Genomic DNA, 23,770 nt, shown 5'->3' on the forward strand with positions numbered 1-23,770 from the left:
AGGACCCTCAGTTGGACTGCCTTCTCTCACTTAATTTCCAGGAAGCAGTGTTTAGGGAACACACAGCATAAACTGAACTGCAAATCTATTTCAAATGTTTAATACGAATTCAGACTTTGTGAAAAGTCACATAATTCTGCTTAATTTGTTTACACTGTTAAAAGAGATGCACTTTTGATAATAATAAATGCAAAACGTATGGACTTGATTTACGAGAGACTTCTAAGTATGTTTTAGATGCATGCCATTCCAAAATGAAATGGAATTAAAAACAGTCAGAGGATAATTATTCAGAAAATCTGGGATCTGAAAGGGAATACATTTCACCTCCTCATGACATGTCAACTAATGTAAGTAATGTCACTCTTCCAGTTCTGTTGCTCACTGTACTTACCGAAACACCTCAACACAAAGGACCACAAGAAATCCAACTTACCCCAAGACAAAATAAAACTAGCATAGAAATATTAAATTTTATCAAAGTTATTAACACACTAGGGTTCACTTTACCTACAGGACTGACCTACTAACTAATCCAGACTTCATTAAATAGGCCGTTGTTTAAAACTGATTTTATTAATATAAAAAATATATGGAAATAATAGGGAATTTATAATGGCATCTAATTCATATTATGAACCAATTTTTTTTCACAAATATTTGAGTGTGGGTGTATGTAAGAGAGGAGGAGAATGATTGCAAGAAATAGAACGAGAGAAAGAAAAACAAAAATATCCCAAAGAATTTCACAGCTGTATTTTTTTCTATAGCAAAATAAAGTGATAAGCGACCCTTTGTAAACTGAATAAAGGTTGCAATATAAGTTTTCAGTAATAAACAGTGGTATTGCTTAAATTTAATCAATTTTATCTGTCTCATTTAATCGCCATATCTAAAGCAGAGTAATTCACATAAAATACACTATTCAGGCAGGTGTACGACCATGATCTATACACATCATGAATACACTGTATTACCGAGATGATGAGGAGTTGGGTGTGCTGCTGGTGGCTCAGTGGGAAGGATAACAAGCTGGGCTGAAGGATCTTGGGAAAGTGGAAATACTGTCTGCATGGCACTTGGCATCGATGCTGGAAAACCAGGTGGTAGATTTGAATGGAGGGCTGGGTGACCGATTCCTGTGTCAGACAAAAGCAAAATATTTGTAATTGTAGATTGAGATGCACGGTTACATGGAAGGCACAGTTTTGATCATTATTTGCACTGAAATCCCTCTTTTTACAGTTCTGAGTTTGTTTACAGTATGACTGTACAAAGCAAGCAGAACAATTCTTCACCCTTGTATCCTGGCAGAAGTACAATCACTTTCTCTTTGGCCATCAAGTCACTGGTGTGGTAACTGTTCCTTCTAAGCGCATAGCTGATAAAATTATTCACAGCAGGGACACAAAAAGAAGCAAAGGAAAGGAAAGAATGTTTGATCCATCAAAGCATGCTTCCTCTGCACACCACGGGCACTCTACTCTTTCAGCTGCCTCATTTACTATTTCATCACTGATAGAAATACATCGCTGACTTCCATTGACATTCACCTTGGCTATAAGCAAATGAGACAAGGATATTGCAATATTCCAGCAAAAACACATGGTACAATGGAACTGAAATGTGTATGAATGACATATTATACACTCTGCCACAGGAAAGTGAGCCCAATGACCCTATTCACTTTGCATCTTACAAAAATGTTATGAAGTTGCTGCCCACAAAGCTTCATTATCATCAGCGAATGCTAAGTTCTCAGAATGCTCCTCCTTCATGTCAATTTAAGCTTGCTAATTTGAACAAGTTGGGAAAGGATGTAAAACAAAAAAAAAGTATGAAGAAAGTCAAGAAGCAACAAGACCAGAATCAAATTTAGTATCACTGATGTATGTCTCCGTTTATCAGCAGCGTACAATGCAATACAAAACAAACTATAAATTACAATTGAGGCCCTTCATTGGTTGGGGGCGACCATGCATGTTGCATATCAGCTGTCTACACGATACCCAAGCCAGGACAGCTGTTGCCCAAGTAGCAGGTTTCCTCTCTCCACGCAGCTGATGAATCTAAAGGAATGGCAGAGACCGATACAGTTTGGCACCCGTGGCGTCACAGTGGTTGCCAGTCAGCACCGAACCCAATTTGGAACTACCTTAGGGAATCCAGCTCCAAATTTTACCTCAGAATTTACTCCTGAAGCCTTCCCCATGAGTGGGTGTAGCTGCAAGACACCGGAGGTTTGAGATCAGAGTTTTCCTTCTCTTAGATGAGTTGCCGACCACAGCTGATGAGCCCTATCTGCCTGAAGTGACAGGTTTTAAGGCATCACTAACTCGCCTTTGCCCCTTTTCCTGTCAGTAGAAAGAGGGTGGCCAGGCTTGGTAGCTAAGCCATGCATAAAGGTTAGGAGTTGGACTTGATTGTTAGGTGGGTTCGTTGTCCATTCAGAGATCTGATAGTGGAGGGGAAGAAGCTGCTCCTAAAACATTGAGAGTGTGTCTTCAGGCTCCTGATTCTCTTCCCTGATGGCAGCAATCAGAAAAGGGCACGTCCAGAGAGATAGGAGACCTTAACGATGGTGCCGCCTTTTTGAAGTATCACCTTCTGAAAATCTCCTCAAAGCTAGGGAGGTTGGTATCTATGAAGCAAACGCAAAATGCTGGAGGAACTCAGTAGGCCAGGCAGCATCTATGGAAAGGAGTACAGTTGATGTTTCGGGCTGAGACCCTTCATCAGCCTCCTCAGCATCAAGGACAGTTTCAAAAGGTGGCATCCATTATTAAGGACCCCCCCCCCCCCCATCATTTAGGAATGTCCTCTTCTCATTGCTACCGTCGAGGAAGGAGGTATAGGAGCCTGAAGACACACACTCAACCATTCAGGAACAGCTTCTTCTCCCCTGCCATCAGATTTCTGAATACTTAATGAACACATATACTCTCCCTCACTACTTTTTAAACCTCTTTTTGCACTACTTATTTAATTATTTTTTCATATTTCTTATTTGTAGTTTTATTATGTACTGCAATGTACCTCTACTGCAAAACAACAAATTTCGTGACATATGCCAATGATACCCAACCAGCTTCTGATTCTGATGGTGAATTGACAACCAGCTTCTGCTAGAATTTCAGGTGGTGATTTCAGGTGGTGGCTTACAGGAGCGGGATACACCAGCCATCTGAGTGGTGTCACAGCAACAACCTTGTACTCAACATCAGCGAGACCAAAGAGCTGTCTGTGGATTTCAGAAAGAGTAGGTCCAGGAAACACAAACCAATTCTCATAGAGGGATCAGAAGTGGACAGCGTGAGCAATTTCCAAGTTCCTGGGTGTCAATATCTCTGAGGACCCACCTAGACGCAACATATTGACGCAGCTATATTTCATTAGGAGCTTGAAGAGATTCAATTTGTCAACTAAACACTCAAAAACATCTACAAATGTACCTTGGACAGCATTCCGATTGGCTGCATCACCACCTGGCATGGGGTGGGGGAGGGGCTACTACACAAGATTGAAGTAAATTGCAAAAACTTACATATATATCTTTAACGTAAATAATTTTTTCTCTATATTTATTTACCATGCATTTCATTGTACTGCTGCCATAAAGTTAACAAGTTTCATGACATATGCCAGTGATACTTTCCTTTGAGACCCTTTTGGACTGAACTTTAAACCTCCCTCTTTAAGTGAAGCTATGGACTAGACTGGTTTAGGCTTTGGTAAGGAATTTCTACTTTAGGAATGTTTTCTAAATGCCTGTTAATGTTGCTGCAGCTAAAGCTGGATACGTGGAAAGCAAAGATCCATCCAAGATCACTTCAGTCACGTTACTTCGCCAATAGTTTCAAAACTAATTTCTTTGCCTGATGAGTTTTCTTGTAAGTATTATGGGAACTGCCAGAACCTTTGGGTGGTTTCCTTGCCCAATCTAGACATTCTACAGGAAGGAAGTATTGATGATGGATGGTCTTGATGCTGAAAGCACCATAATATACCAGATGTGGGAGTAACTAGGAGGCCTTACTGTATCATGAGAGACTGTGAGTACAATTTTACTGTGATGTTTTTAAGAATATGACTCAGCTTGCTAAAGCAGTATCAGTGAAAGTGTTAGGGATGTGGTCAGATAGTTGTAAAACCCAGCCTGGAAAAAAAATCTTCCATCATTACTTCACTTGGCCTTCTTCTCCCCTCCAAACTTTTGAATAGATGAGGAGTAAACCTCTTGCCAGGAATGGACTCTTCCACAAGTAAAGAAGGGAAAATACAACAAATTTTAAAAACAAATTTAAAAAAAAAGTTAGATATTCACATAAAATCTGAGGAAAATGTTTTTAATGAAGTGCAATTGAAACCAAGGAATAAAATTATTTAAAGGAACATATTAAAATAGGAAAAACAAAACAGAGTGAATCATGCAGCTCTTTTAGGATTTATTCTATTTACAGACCAAGTTATACATAATTCTGCCCCACGTTCTTTGCATCATGGTTTCTGAGAGATTAATTTGACTGTCTTATAAAATACAGCAAAGGAAAATTGAAATAACTAAAAATCCTATCCATTAAGACTACTAGTAGCTATTACTCACTCTGGTTTAAAACAAATGAAACCACACTTCAGCATACTAATTTTAGCCAAATCTTTCTAATATAATCACTCGGGAAACAGGTTGGTACCTAACCTGTAGAAGGAAACTGAATTTAGTAGCTTACTACCAAGAATAATAATTAGAAGGATGTGGTCACACTTCCCCATTGAAATCTTCTGAAAATTGCTGGGTTTAGTTATAATAACACAGCTGGCCGACTTACTTTACTGGTTTGTATAAAGATGTACAAATGTTGCTGATGTTCTGGAATGATTTTAACTTCGATGGATAATTTAAAGAGATACTGTACACATCTGTTTTCTTACTTGGGATTGCAATTCAATTAAAGACAATGCACCAAAGACATCCAGAAGAGCATGATTATGTACTTCCACATCGTAGCAAAGATCTGTAGGAATATACTTTTAATGTCTAAAATAGAGGGGCATACCTTGCCTACCCAAGTCCAAAGGACAAAGGTCAAAGGACAAAGGTCAAGGTACAGTACATGCAAGGATACTGCTGAATACAGTGTAAAAAAAACACAAACCACCCCCTTAGCTATTTGGTCAAGACCACCTCAGCCAGTAGGGGGATGGTATGCAGAGTTAATCTACAGCAATTTGGAAGAGATTTCACCTCCCATTAGCGTCTCCTTGCCTTCTTGAGCTTGGCAGCCCGTGCGCTCCACAGCACTGTCCAGTTTTGGTTTTGGACCATCACATGACTTGTTAGCTTAAACTGAAGATCTTACAGGAGACAAGCCAAAGGCTTGTCACTTCACTCATAACGCAATTATTATTGATATTTCAACCTGTTACCCGCACCAGGTAATCACACCACCCACACTTTATCGTGGGAAAGCTCAAGGACATCAAGAAAATTTAAAATGCAGTGATTTTGAAAGGCAGTGATTTTCAGTGAGTAAAAAAACAGAATCAGCACCAGTATGAGATTTATTATCACTGACTGACAGATTGTGAATTTTGTTGTTTTGTGGCAGAAGTACCATGAAATAATATAAAATTAAAGATTAAAGATCTTAAACATTAGCTTTATTTTTCACATGTACATTGAAACATTTTCAAACCATTTTCACAAGGCAATGCATCAAAAAGGTGGCATCCATCATTAAGGACTCCCACCACCCAGGACATGATCCCTTCTCATTACTGCCATCAATGAAGAGGTACAGGAGCCTGCAGACACTCACTCAATGTCTTAGGAACAGCTCCACCATCATACTTATGAATGGTCAACCCACGTCAATGATAATAAATCTGATTCTGACTCCTGGCATACATTTCCATCAAATCAAATCAGCAACATTGTGCTGGGAAGCCTTTGAGTACTGGCACACTTCTGGTGCCAATGTGGCATGCTGTGGAGCGCACGGGCTGCCAAGCTCAATGTTAAATATGGCAGCTCACTACCCCTAACCATACGTCTTTGGAATGTGGGAAGAAATCAGCACACCACCCATAGGAGACCCATGTGGTCACAGGAAGAACATGCCAACTCCTTAGAGACAATGGTGGGAAGGGAACCCCCATCTTACAGCCGACATAATAGTGTTACACTAATCGCTACACTGGAAAAATTACTAAAATGATTAATGCAAAAAAAAAGTGTGGGGGAATAATGAGGTAGTGTTCATGGATAGTTCCGAATCTTACGACAGAGGGGAAGAAGCTGTTCTTAAATAATTGAGTGTGAGTCTTCAGGCCCCTGTACTTCTTCCCCAATGGTAGTAACAGGAAGAGGGCATGTCCTCGATGGTGAGAGTCTGTAGTAAGGAATGTCGCCTTTTTGAGACACTGTCTCTTGAAGATCTCCTCATGACAGTCAGTGCGCCATATCTTATCAGAAGCAGCTTCAAACGGAGTGGCTACCCACAAAGTATCAATAATTCACAGTAAGACATAAAAATGAAAACATGATAGTTGCAGGATTAGAACATATTGTTCCTTGAACCACCATTTAGTAAAATCATGTCCCAATGAATCTTGGCCTTAGCTCTACTTCTCTGGCTTATCCTCACAACTGTTGATTAACTGTGGGCTTGCAGTTATTTGTATATTAAACCACATTTAGTGTTTGGATTTGATTTTTAATGGTGTTGAATTCTGGATGGTTATTAATTGATGAAGCTAGGGGAATAAGTAAGGGAATAAGTGGTTTAAGAAAGGATGAAAACATTGGGGAACATATTTAGATGAAGGGTGAATGTTTTCTTTAAATTCACTGTCACCATTATCAAATCAGAGTATATAAAGTCCTATAAAAGGAAACTATATAGAATCATGGAGTCACAGAAACAGACCCTTCATCCCATTTAGTCTGTGCTGAACTATTAACTTCCGTTGTCCCATCATCCCACACCCAGACCATTGTTCTCCTTACACCTCCCAAGCATGTACTTATCGAAATTTCACTTAAACGTTGACATCAAACCTGCAGGCAGCTCTTTCCATGATCGCACCTTCCTCCAAGTGAAGAAGCTCCCCCTCAGGCTCCCCTTAAACATTTCACCCTTCACCCTTAGCCCATGACCTCAAGTCCTAGTCTCACCCAACCTCAGTGGAAAAGGCTGTCTCCACCCTTCATATAGTCATTTGAGAAGAGGAATACGTGGAGATTGAGCAGGGGAGAAGAAGTCAACATTCAGTGCTTCGTTCAAAGAAAAATGGGAGTGCCAACTGGATGTGTCTAAGGACCTATTTCTGTCAAATGACACTGTATGATTCTCACTGTGGCAAAATCCAAGACATGTTCTAATGATCTCTTTAGGATACGATTCAGACGAGAAACACAAGTAACTTTTGTGTCGGATTCATTTTAGACTTTCCAGATGCTGCATTTCCAAACTCAGTAATGAACACAAATGCCTTACTTATCTATTGTGTACTCCAGCAAAAAGGATTATCCTGCAGAACTAGTAATCAGATACTCCGCCGATTCTAATGACTGGATTACTTTGGCGGCAGATGGAGTGGGATATGAAAGGAACCATTTTGGCAAGCTAGAATTCATAGAACAGCTCAACCAAATAAAACACCCTTTTATGTTTTTCCTATGGGAATGAGATATTATTTTGATGAGTTAAATGGTGATGGGTTAGGACAGTAACTCATTTTGACAAGCCTTTCTCCTTTTCTTTTTTTCTGTCATTTGTGTCTGTGTATGACAATATTGAGTCATTACATTTTAGTATGAAATGTATGTGCCTGATCATTTGTTTGAGAAGGTTTCAACACCAAGGATTAAAAACACAAATACACAGTTTTGATTTTACTAGATTTTACTTCTTTTACTTTTCTTCTTCCAATCTCATTCTGCTACTAGGCTGTGTGCAATTGGAACCTGTGATTTACATTTTGATGGTGTGTTTTTGGACTTTGCTGTCTCTGAAGTAGCTTGTGAGGCCTGGAGTCAGGGCACGAGCCCATGATTGACTCCACTGCTTCTCTCCAATTGAGGCGTCAAGTAAGGCTGAAGTCGACAAGGACAAGACCAGAGGATGGGCGGGCGACTGGCACCGTCTGCCTGCATTTCAATGCTCTCCTTCTCCTTGCTAGCTGCTGTCGGAGAAAAGTTCAAGAGTCTTGAGATCCACGTTGTAAGGATTAATAGGCAAGGCTGTGATCTTGTTTTGGGGGACTTTGAGGCTCATGTTGCATGCGTTCCTGGATTCTAGTTACTCTTTTTTTTTTGCTGCTTTTGAGAAAGACCGGTTTCGGAAAATAGAGCTTTGCATTCTACATCCAGGTGACGTTAAAAATATTTCAGACTGCCTCCTTTCTTTGCTCTACCATCATATTTGGCTTCAACATCACCCAGCAGCATCGCTGCACACTCCTGGGGTTTCCAAAGCATAACCTCTTCTAAACCCTCTGGATCTGGGTAAATAGGGTATGGCACTCCAGATTTTTTAGTGATATGACTTGTGATTAGTTAAATCGGAACATGTATGTGTCTTGGCAACCTCTGTTGCCTGCATGGCAAATAGCAAATTTGTAGTCACAGGATGTCCTCACACCTCATTTTCAGTGGCACTAGGCAATACAGGCACTTGTACAACTGTTTCTTCTTGTGGATATTGGCCTGCATACATTCTAAACATCTGACAGTACCAAATGAACTTCCTGGTTTCCTTCACATTTATGCATTTCAAATGTAACTCCAGACTTTCGCTCGACAAAGGATGCCTTTCATTTTATGATTGAAGAATGAATAATACATTATTCACTTTCAAAATGCTGAGTTTTATTTTTGTTCCATCCTCGTTCGAGTTCCCCCCTAAAAGTTGTTCATCTCCTCTGCAGCTGCATCAGATGTCAGATCTCTTTTTGGCCCATTGTAACCATGCACTGTTTCTTCAGAGCCTTTGCTTCGTGACTGGTTTGTTTTATGCTTTTTATATTCTAGTCTTTAAGAATGTATTTGTATGGTAATTCTCTAGCTGAAGCCAAGCACCCACTCATTTAGAAAAGAATAGAATGGGTTGTCCATTCGATTTGTCAACTTCTTCTGTCAGTACATCGATGGTAGACTTAAAAACTGGTGTATATACAAATCATATTAAATTTAAACATCAACAAGGCAGATGAATATTTCCTATTTTGGCAGTTTATGCTGAACATGAACAGTCATTATAGCATCATTATTTTCCTGACCTGTGAGGTTCTGAACCAGTTTTTGTCAATTTTTCCAGACCTTTCAAATATTAGCCATGACTGAATGGTGATGCAGACTTAACAGGCCAAGTGGTCTAATTCTGCTCCTATGTCTTAAGGTCTTATTACTTAAAAACAATTTCATATAAACAAGTACAACGTTGCAAAAAGCAAATCTAATTTTGATTAAGGGTGAAAAGAAAGCATATGTAAATTAGCAGTTAATTCTTCATCAGTGTGAATGGAGTAACTGTGTCCATCCCTGGCTGGCTCCAAATGTCTGCATTCTGTTTCTCTTTATACTACCTCAACTCATTTATGTAGGGCATGGTCTGATAGCACACAAACAAAAGCTTTTCATTGTATCTTAGTACATGTGGCAATAATAAACCCATACCTATACAGATTGGCACCCGCTTTTCGAACTTTCCCTTTGCGACAGCTCGCTGTTACCTACATTAGTACCTATTTTCGCTAACTAAGGAGGATTTTCGCTCTTATGAAAAAAAGACGCCCACTTTATACATGTGTTTACTCTGAGGAAGACTACCTTGACTGTGAAGCCTTGTGCGGGCAGTTGTTTGTGTATGCGTGTACATGCACATGCATGTATGTGCCGATTTTTTTTCTCCAAAGCGATTTTGGCTCGCTGTCTTCCCGATTTTGATAAGTGAAACTACACTGTACATACAATATTTCCATTTTATATAGGCTGTATATTTACCATATCATTCCTGCTTTTACTATATATTAGTGTTACTTTAGGTTTTATGTGTTATTTAGTATGATTTGGTAGGTTATTTTTTGGGTCTGGGGACGCTCAAACATTTTTCCCATATAAATTAATAGTAATTACTTCTTCGCTTTATCACATTTTGGCTTACAAATGGTTTCATAGGAACGTTTTACCTTCCGATAGTGGGGAAAACCTGTACCCCAGAGGAGTCAAGATTCAGGGAATATATATAGAATGAAAACGACTGGCAAAACAACCAACATGATGTGATGACATCCTTAATAGGCAACAATTTTATAGAATCAGGAATGCATTTCCTTGGGGTTAGTGGACATAGAGTTAATCACTGCTTTCAGAATGGACCAGTAACTGACAGAAAAGGGGAAATATTTGGAGGGGATGAAAAGGAGCGGTCATGGGATTGAGATTAGTGAGATTGCTTATGGCACAAATCTGATGTACTCCATTTTTACCGTAACCTTACTTTGATGCTGTGAGAGCCTGAACCCATAAATTAGTGCATTGCTATGAAATAAATAAGAGACAGCAAGACTAACCATACGAATGGCTACCCATCCACACCGAGGGGCTGCCCGTCCTTGGAAGCCAATGTGGAGTCGTAAGATGAGGATGAGCACTGGGGTCGGTGCCCAGTTGGTTGGCTTGTAACGATGATCCTCCAGTGACCATCAGGTTTGGATTCAGGTCTCCAGGACACCCGTTGGACGGACGGATTCGTGCAAGCTCTACCAGATCTTTGTTTTCCCTGAATTCAACAGGAAAGTTTTGAATTAATTCGTGACAACTGCAAAATTGCTTCAAATATGTAGTGCCTTCCTCATGTGGACTGCGATGTTTTAAGGGGAAAACTCAACAACGAATGAACAATCACTTCTGGGTTGATTGGCCTCAAAAATCAACCAAGGAAAGGTTCCCTGCCATATCCCAATGCATTTCAAACAGTAAAGTCGGGCTCAGTAATTCAAAAATTTGGGCACAGCCAAGCTGCGAATTTTGGCGGGGGGGGGGGGGGTCGCAGGGAGCAACGAGTTCATGAGCAAACATTCCCCTCAGAAAGCTGCCGAACTGATAGAAGGAGCAAAGCCCGGACACAACAGCCCAAGCCGTGGGAAGGAGGAGGAGGAGGAGAAGAGGAAAGAAGGGCTCAGAACATAATGTCTTAACTGCCTAGTGTGCAATTCCTTCAACTGAACCTCAGCAGGGAAAGGGACGTAAAGAGATCGAACAAAGAACATAGAGTAGAACATCGCAGCACAGCGCAGTTCCTTCCACCCACAATGTTGTACTGATATTATAGTTAACTCTAAGATCAATCTAACCCTTCCCTCCCATATAGCCTCTCCAATTTTCTATCATCCATATGCCTATCTAAGCTAATTTTCCAAACGTACTTGTTTCTACCACCACCGCTGGTAGGGCCTTCCATTCACCCACCACTCTGTGTCAAAAAAAACCTACATCTGACATCCCACCCTATACTCTCCTCCAATCACTTTAAAATCATGCCGCCTCCTCAGTGAAACCTATTAGCACCATTAGCAGAAGGGAAGAACTGCACATTAACATGGACAACATGCTGGAGGACTCAGCAGGTCGGGCAGCACCCATGGAAATGAGCAGTCAACGTTTCAGGCCAAGAGCCTGCAGTGTCTCTATGCAATCAAATTATTTGAGTTAATCATGGATCATGACCTTGAACCTTTTTTGGGGGGAGCTATCAAATTTAAGTCTCAATAGACTAGGAAATCTTTCTGTTGTAGCCTTCAGTCTTCAGATATAAATTTTGCACCCATGCAGCAGGTAGTGGAGAGGTGTTAAGTTTATGCTTTGCCTGTATTAACCTAGATTTACAAAAGTCAGGATTATTTTCCCATTTATACACTTTAATGCCCATCAGTCATTTGCTGCCAAACAAGTTCTTCCACCCAGAAGGTGCAGGAATGCAGCCTCTGGGGCTGTCCACAAGAATTTTCATTTCATAGTCTGGAAACTAAAAGCATGAACTTTGCAATTCAGTTTCGCCTGGTCTTTATCGTCTTGTCCCTCATGATCTGACACACAACCCAGCAGCCACGCCGAGAAGAGGCAGATCCCATTCAGCTAACGACCTTCCTGCCAAGTGTGCAATCGATTTGGAATGTAAACATTGCGGTCTGCAGGCCAAGTGCAAAGTCTGCCTTTTGAATACTCATCCTAAGGCTCCAAGAAGACAGCACAGAGGTGCAGCTGGTAGTCCCCAAGACCTGGGTTCAGTCTCGATCTCCGGTGCCTACTGTGTGGCGTTTGCACGTTCTCCCTGTGTTAATGTGGCCTTCTCACATGTTCCCTTTTTCCCTCATAATCCAGATCATACCTACTACCCTTGGGCAGGAGTTCCCACACCACCAGGTTCAGTAAAACCTATTACCCTCAAACCATCGGGCTCCTGAACCACTCTGGAAAACTTCATTCACCACTACTCTGAACTGATTCTACCACCTACTGACTCACTTTCAAGAACTCTGTACAACTCATGTTCTCAGTGTTATTTGTTTTATTTGCAGTTCGTCTTCTTTTGCACATTGGTTGTTTGTCAGTCTTTTTTTATGTTTTCACAAATTCTATTGCACTGTTTTTCCTGTAAATGCCTGCAAGAAAATGAATCGTTGCGAGATTAATGTATATATTAATATGGTAACATATAGATGCTTTGCTAATAAACACTTTGAACTGGAAATTGTCCTTAGTGTGTAGCTAAATGGTGGAATCTAGAGGGAGTTGATGGAAGTGTGGTTAATGGGAACTTGATAGTCGGAATGATTCCAATGGGCTGAAGGGTCTGTTTCTATGCTGCATTAATCCATCGTTCTATACATTTTGGAATTACTCCCTGACGTCAAGTCAAATTATGCCAACTGAAACAAACTAAAGTAACGCATTAATATTTCTTAATTCAGGGTTTTAAATACTGAGGTTGATCATGTAAGATATTCTGGTCAGCAATATTTGGTATCTCTGGAGCAACACATACAAAATGCCCAGAAAGTCAGGCAGCATCTATGGAGAGGAATAAATAGTCGATGTTTTTGGCTGAGACCCTTCATCAGGACTGGAAAGGAAGGGGGCAGTAGCCAGAATAAGAAGGTAGGGGAGAGGAAGGAGAACAAACTGGCAAGTGATAGGTGAAACCAAGTAAGGGGAAGGTGGCTTGCTGAGGGAAGGGGAGGTGAAATTGGGGGATGACAGGTTGAAAAGGGAAGGAGGAGGGGCACCAGAGAGAGAGAATGGGTAGGTGAGGAAAAGAAAAGAGGAAGAGGGGAGCCAGAATGCGGAAATGAAAAGGACAGAGGGGGAAGGGAGTTAGAGCAATTAATGTTCATGCCATCAGGTTGCTTGGGGTGTTTAACGTCTATAGAAAGTCTTATGTTGATGTACTTCATGTTTCTGAACAAACAATAGATCAAAATGGAATTGTAAGCACCCAAGTATACGAACTGTCCTGATGGTTTGGACCCAGACCTTAGGATGAGTAATTAATAAATAATATTTAAAAACTACTGTGTATTTCATGAGAATTCAAGAAAAATCTTACCGAAGTAAATGGTCCCTTTCCCTATCCAAACGTGCCAGGCCCATTCTCTCCTCACGAAAATGATTGCCTTCTTCCTCGACCTCCAAATCAATGACATAGGCAGAACGCGATGATCCTGCCAACAATAAAGCACTGCTTGAAGCTGACTACCAACTAGGTACAGTATTGACATGAATCCTTGCTGAGAAGTATCTAGTGCTAAGGTCTACTGTATGCTTCTTAGTGTGACCATCGGAAAAATATTTGTAAAACAGTTCCATGTTCTGATAATTAAGTCAAATATTGAAATAGCATGGTGGATTAAAAAGATGATGAAAGAATACATTTCCCAATTCTATTCCTTATAGACTTTGTACGAGTCAAGCATCTGTGCAAACATAAATGCAAAAAACTAATAGTGAACTGGTAGGAGTGCAGAGTGGCAAACATATGTCAAGCTTATGCTTGATTTCAAGTCATGAGGCTTTAAAAGGTTGGAACTATTTTCATCTGGACGTTTCAAGTCCCTTGCTGAGTGTTAAACTGGGTGAGATTTAAAAGGGTGTACATTAGTTACCTTCTGGTGTGATTTTGGATACCTCAAGGTCAGGTTTGGCCACATTTACAGCAATACATCCCCATCCTGAAAGTGAGACGGTCAGGGTTGAGGACACGTGTAAAATGTTGACGTTACCATGAGCCAAGAGCCAAGACTCAGCTAGGTTGAGCTGGACAATGACAAATTTTCCTACCTGCAGGTGAAATTCTTCAGTTGAATAAACTAGGTTGTGTGAAGTTGAACAATCAAAGCAAGGACATTTGAATTACAGTCTAAACTACACTTGACTGTGTAACTCTTCAGGGAATTAAACGCCGTCCTACCACATCGTTCAGTAATAAACAACCCTTTGAATAATTCCTTTAGATTTGATCACCTACACCAAAAAGAAAAGTTTCTTTTTAATTCATTCATGGGAATGAGGGCATTGCTGACAAGACCAGTGCTTATTGCCTATCCTTAATTACTCTTTAAGGTATTTTATTTAGGGTAAGGATGGTGGTGTGGTATATAAAATTCTGAGAGGGTAGAAAATCAGAAACTTTTTCTCAGAGTGGAAGTGTCAAAAACTTATGTTCGAGGTGAGGGGGGGGGGGATTTAAAGGCAACATTTTGTAGACAGCAAGTGGCTGATGCCTGAAACACACTGCGGAGGGGAGGTGGTAGATGCAGATATGACAGGAAAGATTTGGAGCTGTTTAGACAGACACGTGAGAATAGAGGGATATGGACGTGCAGGCAGATGGGATTAGCATAGCTTTGCGTTATAGTCATAGTGGCCAGAGAGCCTGTCCAGGTGTTGCACCATCCTGTGTTTTATGTACAAATGACAGGTTCCCATTCCAAAAGGACATTGGTGAATCAGACTGGATCTGACAACAATCCATTATTTTCATGATCACCACAAACGGAACTAGCTTCTCCTTCCAGATTTTTTTAGCTACTTGAATCAAAATCCTGGCTACAGATCAATACTTCAGCATAATAACCAGTAGACCCATTCAAAAAATATTTCTGATATAACAGCCAAGTTATGAAACCGGTTAATAAAAGGTTTAAATAAAAGCACTGCTCCGCATCTCACACATCACGTTACCTTTTACTCCAGGAACATGTCTATGCTGGCGGCTGGACTCGCCACCACAAGGCAGCTCGTGCTTCTGGTTATCCTTCTGCCTTGCAACTGCCACCGCAATGCCAACTGGAGGCTGCCGCACCTCCCCATCGCCCTGAGATGACTCACTTTCCCTGCCTTTGGTACAATCTAGACGCTCCAAATCTAGGCTTGACTTCCCGCTTTGCAGCTTTATCTCCTGGTGGACACAACTGGCCCTGATGTTTCCTAGACCTCCAAATGGGGTCTTCTGCCCAACAATAAGGGCCTGCGTGCCCGGGGGAAAGGAGCTGCTGTACTTCAGCAGGCTCTTCATGGCCGAGACTTCATCAGCCTGACCCAACATGTCTTGGTTTAGCACAGATCCTTGTGACAGCATTGCCGCCTGCTGTAAACTTGAACTGAAAGGGTCAAGGTAGGAGTTCTTCCTGTCTTCACCCATTGGAATCTGGGCACCCTGCCAGGGAGGTATGTGGGACCCACTGTAGCTCATACAACTGAGCTCTGGTGGCCTTCTCTTCATCTCCGAACCACTTCCTATGTGCTCCACCTCAGGAAGCTTATGGTGTTGGTGCCGTATCCTGGCCACTTTTTGCCCCTGCGAGTCTTTTGAAGCTTTCTCTTGCACATCGCTGCCCTGCTCCCGGTCCAGCATGTAGCTGGAGTGGGTCAGTTTGGCACAGCAAGTCTCCAGCTCCCGCGAACAGAAACAATCCTGAGTCTGTGGCATAACGTAAGTGCTACCTTTCCCTGAGGGGCCCTTGGCTGCCTGAGGCGTGAACGGAATCACCATTTGTGCACCAGTGCTGCTACCACACTGTTGCTTGGACTTTATGGCTGAATTGTGAGGCCAGTCCATTCCTTTCCCATCTAGCTTCAAATGCAGGTGTGAGCCGGGCACAGTCCCAACATCAGTCCTCTCTGTGGTTTTCTCCTGCGTCTTCTCCTTCCCCATACTTCTGCTGATCTTGCAGTCCTCCGCAGCGACCTGGAAAGGTCTACTTTTGTCACCAAAATGTCCCACTGAAGGCACGTAGGTAGGCCCAGTGACCTTGAGCTCCCTGCCAGCCTTATCTTGAGTAGGGTAAAAAAGGTCTAAGTTGGAATGAACCTGCAAACAGGGGAATGTACCAGAGCCTGTGCTAGATGATGGAGGAATGTTGGACAGTGAAGAAGGAACTGAGTATGCAACAGAATGGTGTGGTGTTTGCCAACTGTCCGAGCATTCGATATGCATTGGTCCAGAGGGACCATTTTCTCTCAAATCCCTCTCAAACCTTAAGCTCTCTTTGGTACACCTGCCTGGAGTATGGATGTCCATTTGCCTTGGTAAAATCCCACCAATATTAGTGCAGCTTGCTAATAAAGTCTTACTGGAATCTCCATTCATAACTTTGGAGTTTGTTAAACAGCTATTGAATTGTTTATTTCTGTTTTCACACATACTATTGTGCATATTTGTTAGATCTTCCTTGCATCTAATGTCTGGCATCAGAGAGTGTACAATCTTGCGTCCATCTTTTCCATCTTCTTCTGAGTGTCTCTCCTTGTGAGTCCTTTGACTGTTCATTGTGTTGGTTTCATTTTTACTCATCCTCTCTTTGCCTGGTTCCTTTGCGGCCAGCGGTCTTTCGGTTTCCTTGACCGTCTTGTGGGAGTGGCTCATTTCTCGGTCTCGGGTGCAAGAACCTATGGGAGCCGTGCGGGAAATGGAAGGGAAGCTGTGATTGGTTGAGAGCAGGGTTGGCTGTCCAGGCAAATTCCTCAGATAGAAGCCATCTGCAAAGTTGAGAGAAATCTCATTATATTTCGTCACCATGAATAACAAGATGCCTTAGTCTTGTTTTTCAGCAAGCTTTAGCCTAGGTTCAACTCAAAGTGAATATTTTAGGTGTATGAAACCAATCCTGTCTACAAGTTTTTACTATCATCTTTTCTCTTCTTCCCTGAAGGCACCAACTTTTGGTTAATAGTTAAATCAAGAACATCTGCCAAATTTCCCATCCAAATGGGCAATGTCCTAAAGTAAGCTCTGGCAGTAAAGGGTTGATTTCCAAATACAGGATTTTGGCAAATGATCTCATCTATTGGGGCCATGTGCTGGAAATTGATGGCCATGCTGCTCATAATTGTTTGTTCATTATCATTTGGCAGCATACCTACTTTTTCTCGTTACATGCTCCTGACAACCTGTGTTTGATAAAATCAGCCCTTAAAAATGACTATATGATTACTGCCAACATCACACACAAACCTAACCCTGTTTGCATCAAACTGCAACACATACACAGCTTCTGCGTCAACAACAGGGCATATCAGACGACCAGGGTAACTGCCACCCAACTAAAATTAGTTAAAACAGCATAGACTGGGATGTGTGCTCGGAATTTTCCAAGGGAACAAATTATTGTCTAATGGGAAAGGGTCTACATAAAACTCCCACCTTTATTTTCAAAGCCATCCATGATCCTGTTGCCCCTAACTCTCTGTAGCTTCCTCCAGCTTTTCGAGCCTTCAAGATCCATTCAGCTCCCCAATTCTAATCTTGTGCACATTCTGGATTTTATCCACTGGTGGTAATCCTGCAGCTTGTTGGTTCCTTCCACAAGTTTCTCCCTCTCTCTATCTTTTCTTATCTTTGAAGGTGCACGCATCTTATAATAGCAAAGAAGGCCAGTCAGCCAATTGACTCCTTGCTAATACCCAGGTGAGCTATCCAATAGCCCCATTCCTCTTTACTTCCTGTACCCCGACATTTCATTCTCTCACACATACCTCTTAACCCATATCTGCTACCTTTTGCCATTAATCTATACTGAAATTTGCATGAAAAAGATTTACTGTGAATAGTTAATGTAAATTAGATCCTCTGAATGATAATATATATCATAGGAACGCCTATAATCTCACACAAAGCAAGCCTGTGACCAGAGCTCCTTCAGAATACCTGACACAGGTTGAAGGAAAGTCTCCCTTGCTTCAATGTGGTAGGGTAGCCAATCAATTGAATTTGCCTAGCCACATCATTTTTGATTCTGTAGAGAAAATGAGTTATTCTGTGTAAAACATCAAAACAGGGCACATTAATTGAGAGGTGCACTCACTAAACAGAGGAAAGCTGATTTATCGCCAGAATGGGTTATATAATTCTTGAAGTACCCTAAGCAGGAAATGCAAATGTTGTTTTTAAGGCAGTGAGTTCTTTTGAACTGGAAGTCACTGCCTACGACAGTAGGAGTATATTCGGGAGAAACTTTCATCAGGGATCAGACAAACGCTTGAAAAGGGAGAAATAGGTGGGGCTTTGGAACGGACTCACAATGAACCAGTACAGACACCTGGACGGAAAGGCCTCCTTCTATCCCTATTATTCTGAGGCTTCATTATTCCAATCACATGGCTTTTTGGGAAGTGTTACAAGAGCGGGCTCATGGATCAACATTAGTGCTTTTGTTTACTGCTATTTTGCCTGTCTAAAAAAAAACCTCCTTTTACTTCCTGACTTTTCTTGCTCCATCTGCCTCCTCTCCCTTTCTCTCTTTGCACTCCACTATCCCCCCCCCCCCCAATTCTTCCTATCTTTTTTCTCTGCATTCTGCATTTGTGTCTCTCTTTGTTCTGCACCATTCCTTGTCTACGGAGTGGACAATAATCACAATGAATAATTCCATTTTGTTGTGCGCTCGCAGAGTCTTGTTTATGTTATTCATTGCCCACAGTCTCACAGAGAGGGTCTGGCATTTCACTGCTGTGGCCTGGATTCAATTCTGATCAGGGACTTCATTCATTTTGCCTCCCCTAATGGCTTGGTAGGTACAGTCTATTGTTAATACAAAGTCACTTCATTTGAATAATGTGTTCATTTGAATTTTTTTTTGCACAAAAAGCCTTCAGTACTGATTCATTTACATGTCTTCAATTGAATAACAAGAACATTTAATATCTTTTAATGCAAGCAACAACTTTGAATTAGCAATCTAAAACTGGCTGCTGCGTCTTCTGGAGATAACCATACAGATCAAGTCTAATCCTGGTTCAGTCATGGCTTGTGTTCTTCTCAAATTAGGTGTTGCTGAAGTACATGGGAGCACTTACGCTAGGGACAAAGATTTCAACTCAATGATATTTACTCAAAGGTGAATTATTTCCCAAATGTCACGTGAGACCAAGACTGGGAACTTGCCACAAAGCCCAATCCCAGACATCCAGGATAGGTGCTCAGGTAAGTTGGATCACCTCTCTCAGAAAGAAACTGAAAATCAGTCAAAACTTAAAGTAAAAGTTTGTTGCTTCCGCTGCCTTTTGTATTATGTATATTTTCTCAACATAAATTTTGTAGACTAAATTATATTCCTTATCAAAATTTTTTGTATTGAGAATTCACTAAGGGCAAAATTTCTGTAACCTGAACGCCTGTAATGTAAGCATTAGCTGTACTTCTACTTCAAAGAAGCTACATTCTTCCAAACTAAAACCGGACTCAACCTGATAAGAATTATATAATTATCCATTTTATTTCTAATGCACTGTAACAATTGCCACGATTAATTGTTAGCTCAATTAAATTGAAAGTCATCATAATTAAAACAAAAATGATACTGATGTTGCTGTTTTGTACATTATATGCAGGCTAATTCACTTGCCTTTTTGTGAATCATAGAACCTGTGCTGCCCATAAAGTACACTGTTGCTGTTGCCGTGGTGATCTAGGTGGCTCATGGGAAGGAAAGTCGAGGCCAAACTGCTTGAAAATCTGGAATACCCTGGAACTAAAGAAAACCCAAGGTTAGAGTTGAGTAGCACAGTCGCTTAACAGCGTGCACCAATTTTTTCCCTTTCCAACTGCATTTCAGTTATCGGAGTTTAAGCAATAAAGTGGTTTCCCAACTAAAATCAAGTAATTGCAAACAGACCATGAGGAAAAGAAGCTGCTGAGTTTTCGATGCTTCTGTCTGCGATGAAAAAGAATAACAAAAGATACAATCTTTGTGTTCCCTGTATATTATTTATGATTGATGCAGTGGATTCAACTACTGAACTTGTGGAGAGATCTGGCAAGTTGCCCTTCATTTTGAGGGAATAAAATTCTGTTTAACTGAAATGATTTTTCAAAAAGGTCGTATCCTGTTCCCTCGAATGACAACTGACATTAAATTATAATTAAAGACATGTTCAAAATCCACTGTCCATTATAATCCCTTCTTAGTGAACTCATTGCAAGTGCAGTCAGAAGTAGTCTAGGCAACCCACTGTTATTGTACAAATGCCAGCAGATTCTCTCAAGCAATCTGCTCGAACCCACATGAAAAAGCAAAAAATATGCAGATGCTGGAAATCTGAAACAAAAGAAGAAAATGCTGTAAGTACTATAGGGAGTGTCTGCGGGGAGTTAACATTTTAAGTCGATGATCTTTCTTGAGAAGTAGGAGGGGCTAGAAAGATATGTTTTACGTTGCAAAGACAGAGCACGAGAGAGGACAAAGAAAATGCCTGTGATCGAGTGGAGACCAAGAGAAACTGTGATGCAAGCAGGAGTACAAATTGAGAGAGGGCGGTGATAGTTTGTCACAAATTGATCTTCTGTCTTCAGGACAAATAAAAAGCAAAAGAAAAATGAGAACGAGGGAGAAAAGGAAACAAAAAACGAATTAATTCTCCTTTTTCTTGATCATTTTGGTTTTCAAATATTTATCAAATTCCGTTTTAAATTATGCTTCACAATATACATAAAGGATTCTTGGGAGAAATCGCAATCACTTGTTATCAAACTGAGAGATGCCAAGGTTGAAATTCTACTGTGTTTTTGTGCCCCATGCAACAGAATTTTCACACAGGACACAAATGGTTTTTAGTATGCTTGGCAAGCGAACCCCAGAAGCACTTGGAACAGCAGTCACTCTTACAGGTTACTCGTACAGAAGGAGCCCTTCTCAACACATGAGGTCTGGTTCAATGATCACTGAAGAAACCAGAGGTCCATGAGCCAGTCCTCATTAGAGGATCGGACATGGAGAAGATCAGAAATTTTAAATTCATTGGCGCTATCATATCAGAGGATCTGAACTGGTACCAGCACACAAGAGTCATTACAAAGAAGGCACAATAGCACCTCTACTTTATTAGAAGTTTCCACAGGTTCGGCATGTTACCTAAAACTTTGACAAACTTTTACAGAAGCACAGTGGGGAGTATCCTGACTGGTTGCATTATGACCTGTAATAGACACAAGAATGGAAAAGTCTATAAAAAGTGGTGGATACAACCCAGTCCATCACAGGTAAATCCCTCCCCACCACTGAGCACATCTACAGGGAGCGTTGTCGCTGGAAAGCAGCATCCATCATCAAGGAGTCCCACGCGCCATCCAGACTGTGGTCTCTTCTCACTGCTGCCATCAGGAAGGAGGTACAGGAGCCTTAGGTCCCACTCCACCAGGTTCTGGAACAGTTATCCTTCAAATAGCAGGCTCCTAAATCAGTGTGGAAAACTTCACTTATCTCAACACTGAACTGATCACTGAACACAACTCACTTTCAATGATTCTCCAATTTACTATATGTTCTCAGTATTATTTATTTACTTTTTTTGTATTTGCACAGTTTGTTCAATGATTGTCAATCTTTGTGTGTAGTTTTCCATTGATTCTATTGTTCTACTGTAGGAAAATTAATCTCAGGGTAACATATGGTGACATATGTATACTTTGATAATAATATTGAACTTTGAACATTAATGGGAGGTCAACATGGTCAGATCTGGAGTTCATTTCTGGATCCACCTAAAGATTAATCTGTTTTGTTATCTGCTTGTCCCACACTCCCACCCATTGACTGTTACCTCCTACTGCTTACTAGATTGGGGTCTTCTTCAGCCTCCCAACCATCTAATTGCAACCTAATCCCTCGACGCAAAATGATCATGACCCCTCCCACTGATGTCCCAACCTGATTCCCGAGACTCCAGTTCCCAATCATTACTGAGTGGCAGTGGAGACTCGATGGGCCTCGTGGCCTAATTCGGCTCCTAGAGTGCGGGGCACAGCCGCGTACTGGTTCAGTCAAGAGCTTTACAGTGGCAGTGGTCAGTGATTAGGGTTCGGTTGCACTGATGTCTGTAAGAGGTCTGTACAATCTCCCTGTGACCTTATGTGTTTCCTCTGGATGCTCCAGTTTCCTCCAAGGACATATGTAAGGTCATGGGCATGCTACGTTGGCATTGGGAGTTTGGTGACACTACTGGGTTGCCCGCAGCACGGTCCTCTGTCTGTGCTGTTCCCTGACGCAAAGCGATGTACTTCACACTGTGTTTCAATGTACATGTGACAAATCAAGCTAACAAAATGACTGAACCTACTTTGGCAACCCTCCATGCTAGACCCTCACCACAACATCACATGATTTTGCAACCACCAAGCTTCTCCTCTCACCGGTGGAATAAAGACCTCTATGGTGCTAAAGTGTGCAATGCTACGCTATGGGGCATGGTGCTTTAGATCTTATGTAAAATAGAAACACTGCCAGAACATGCAGCACTCACTCCCACCCACAAAGTTACACCTGACTGTTCTCTATTGTCTCCTAATCACTAATACAATCTGCCTTTCTTGGTGTAGAAAGATTTCTTGATTTTGTTTTCTACTCATGTTTCCATGTGTCCTTTATATCCTGTACATTATTCATCATTCTTTCAAAAATCTTAATTAATTTGTAGACATTATCAAAGTCCTTAAAATGTACCTGTATGACATCTGCTGCAATACCTTATTTAACCATTCCAAAAATTTCTTCATAAAATTCAATTGTTAGTTGTTCTTAGCAAACTGATTGTCCCCAATTAGTCTGTAATCGTATAAATGATTATTCATTTCACTGGACTCTATGGCCTGCAAAACTTGGAATTATCTTTGTGATACTTCTTGCAACTTAATAGGAAGAAAGCAGTAGGAAACGGAGGCAGGGACACCAGATGGACAAAGGAGAGATGTATCACTCTGCCCCCAAAAATGTCGCTAAGTGTTCCATTAGTCCCAAAGATCCCTTGGACCCTTACTGCATTTAGATAAGGTCAGGAGACCAGGCAATGGAGCGCACAACACTCACTCACCGAAAGGCAATGAAGGAAAGGACTTGAAACTTCTGACACGCTGCACACAAGGCATATCAGTGATATGGCAACATGTTTAACAAGAAAACTGAAAAATTATGGAGAAATATCATAAAATCACATTTGCTTAGACTTGAAGAAAAGTCATTGACCTGAAACATTTTCTTCCGCTGATTTAGATTCAGATTGATTTACTCACTTATCACATGTAAGTCGAAACATACAGTGATGTGTATCATCTGCATTAACAATCAACACATGAACGCACTGTGGGCAGTTCCCAATTGTCGCCATACATTCGGGCACCAAAATAACATGGTCACAAATACTGTTAGATCTGCTGAATATTTCTAAAATTTTTACTTTCATTTCTCATTTCTAGCATCTGCAGTTTTTTTGCTTCTTTTA

The 23,770-nt window shown here is 41.1% G+C and overlaps 1 protein-coding gene across 2 annotated transcripts in view; it reads right to left on the reverse strand.

Annotated features, from left to right (window-relative positions):
* The window catches only part of bahcc1b (BAH domain and coiled-coil containing 1b), a 286,926-nt gene that overhangs the window by 127,107 nt on the left and 136,049 nt on the right, over nucleotides 1–23,770 (reverse strand). For both annotated transcript variants that reach the window (XM_059948538.1, XM_059948537.1), the window contains exons 4-8: nucleotides 19,903–20,028; nucleotides 15,242–17,038; nucleotides 13,608–13,722; nucleotides 10,573–10,781; nucleotides 978–1,139 (exon numbers count right to left, since the gene is read on the reverse strand). In XM_059948538.1, coding sequence (XP_059804521.1) covers nucleotides 978–1,139; nucleotides 10,573–10,781; nucleotides 13,608–13,722; nucleotides 15,242–17,038; nucleotides 19,903–20,028 — 2,409 coding nt within the window. The remainder of the gene's footprint in view (nucleotides 1–977; nucleotides 1,140–10,572; nucleotides 10,782–13,607; nucleotides 13,723–15,241; nucleotides 17,039–19,902; nucleotides 20,029–23,770) is intronic.

Source organism: Hypanus sabinus, chromosome 23, assembly GCF_030144855.1.
Source record: "Hypanus sabinus isolate sHypSab1 chromosome 23, sHypSab1.hap1, whole genome shotgun sequence".
NCBI lineage: Eukaryota > Metazoa > Chordata > Chondrichthyes > Myliobatiformes > Dasyatidae > Hypanus > Hypanus sabinus.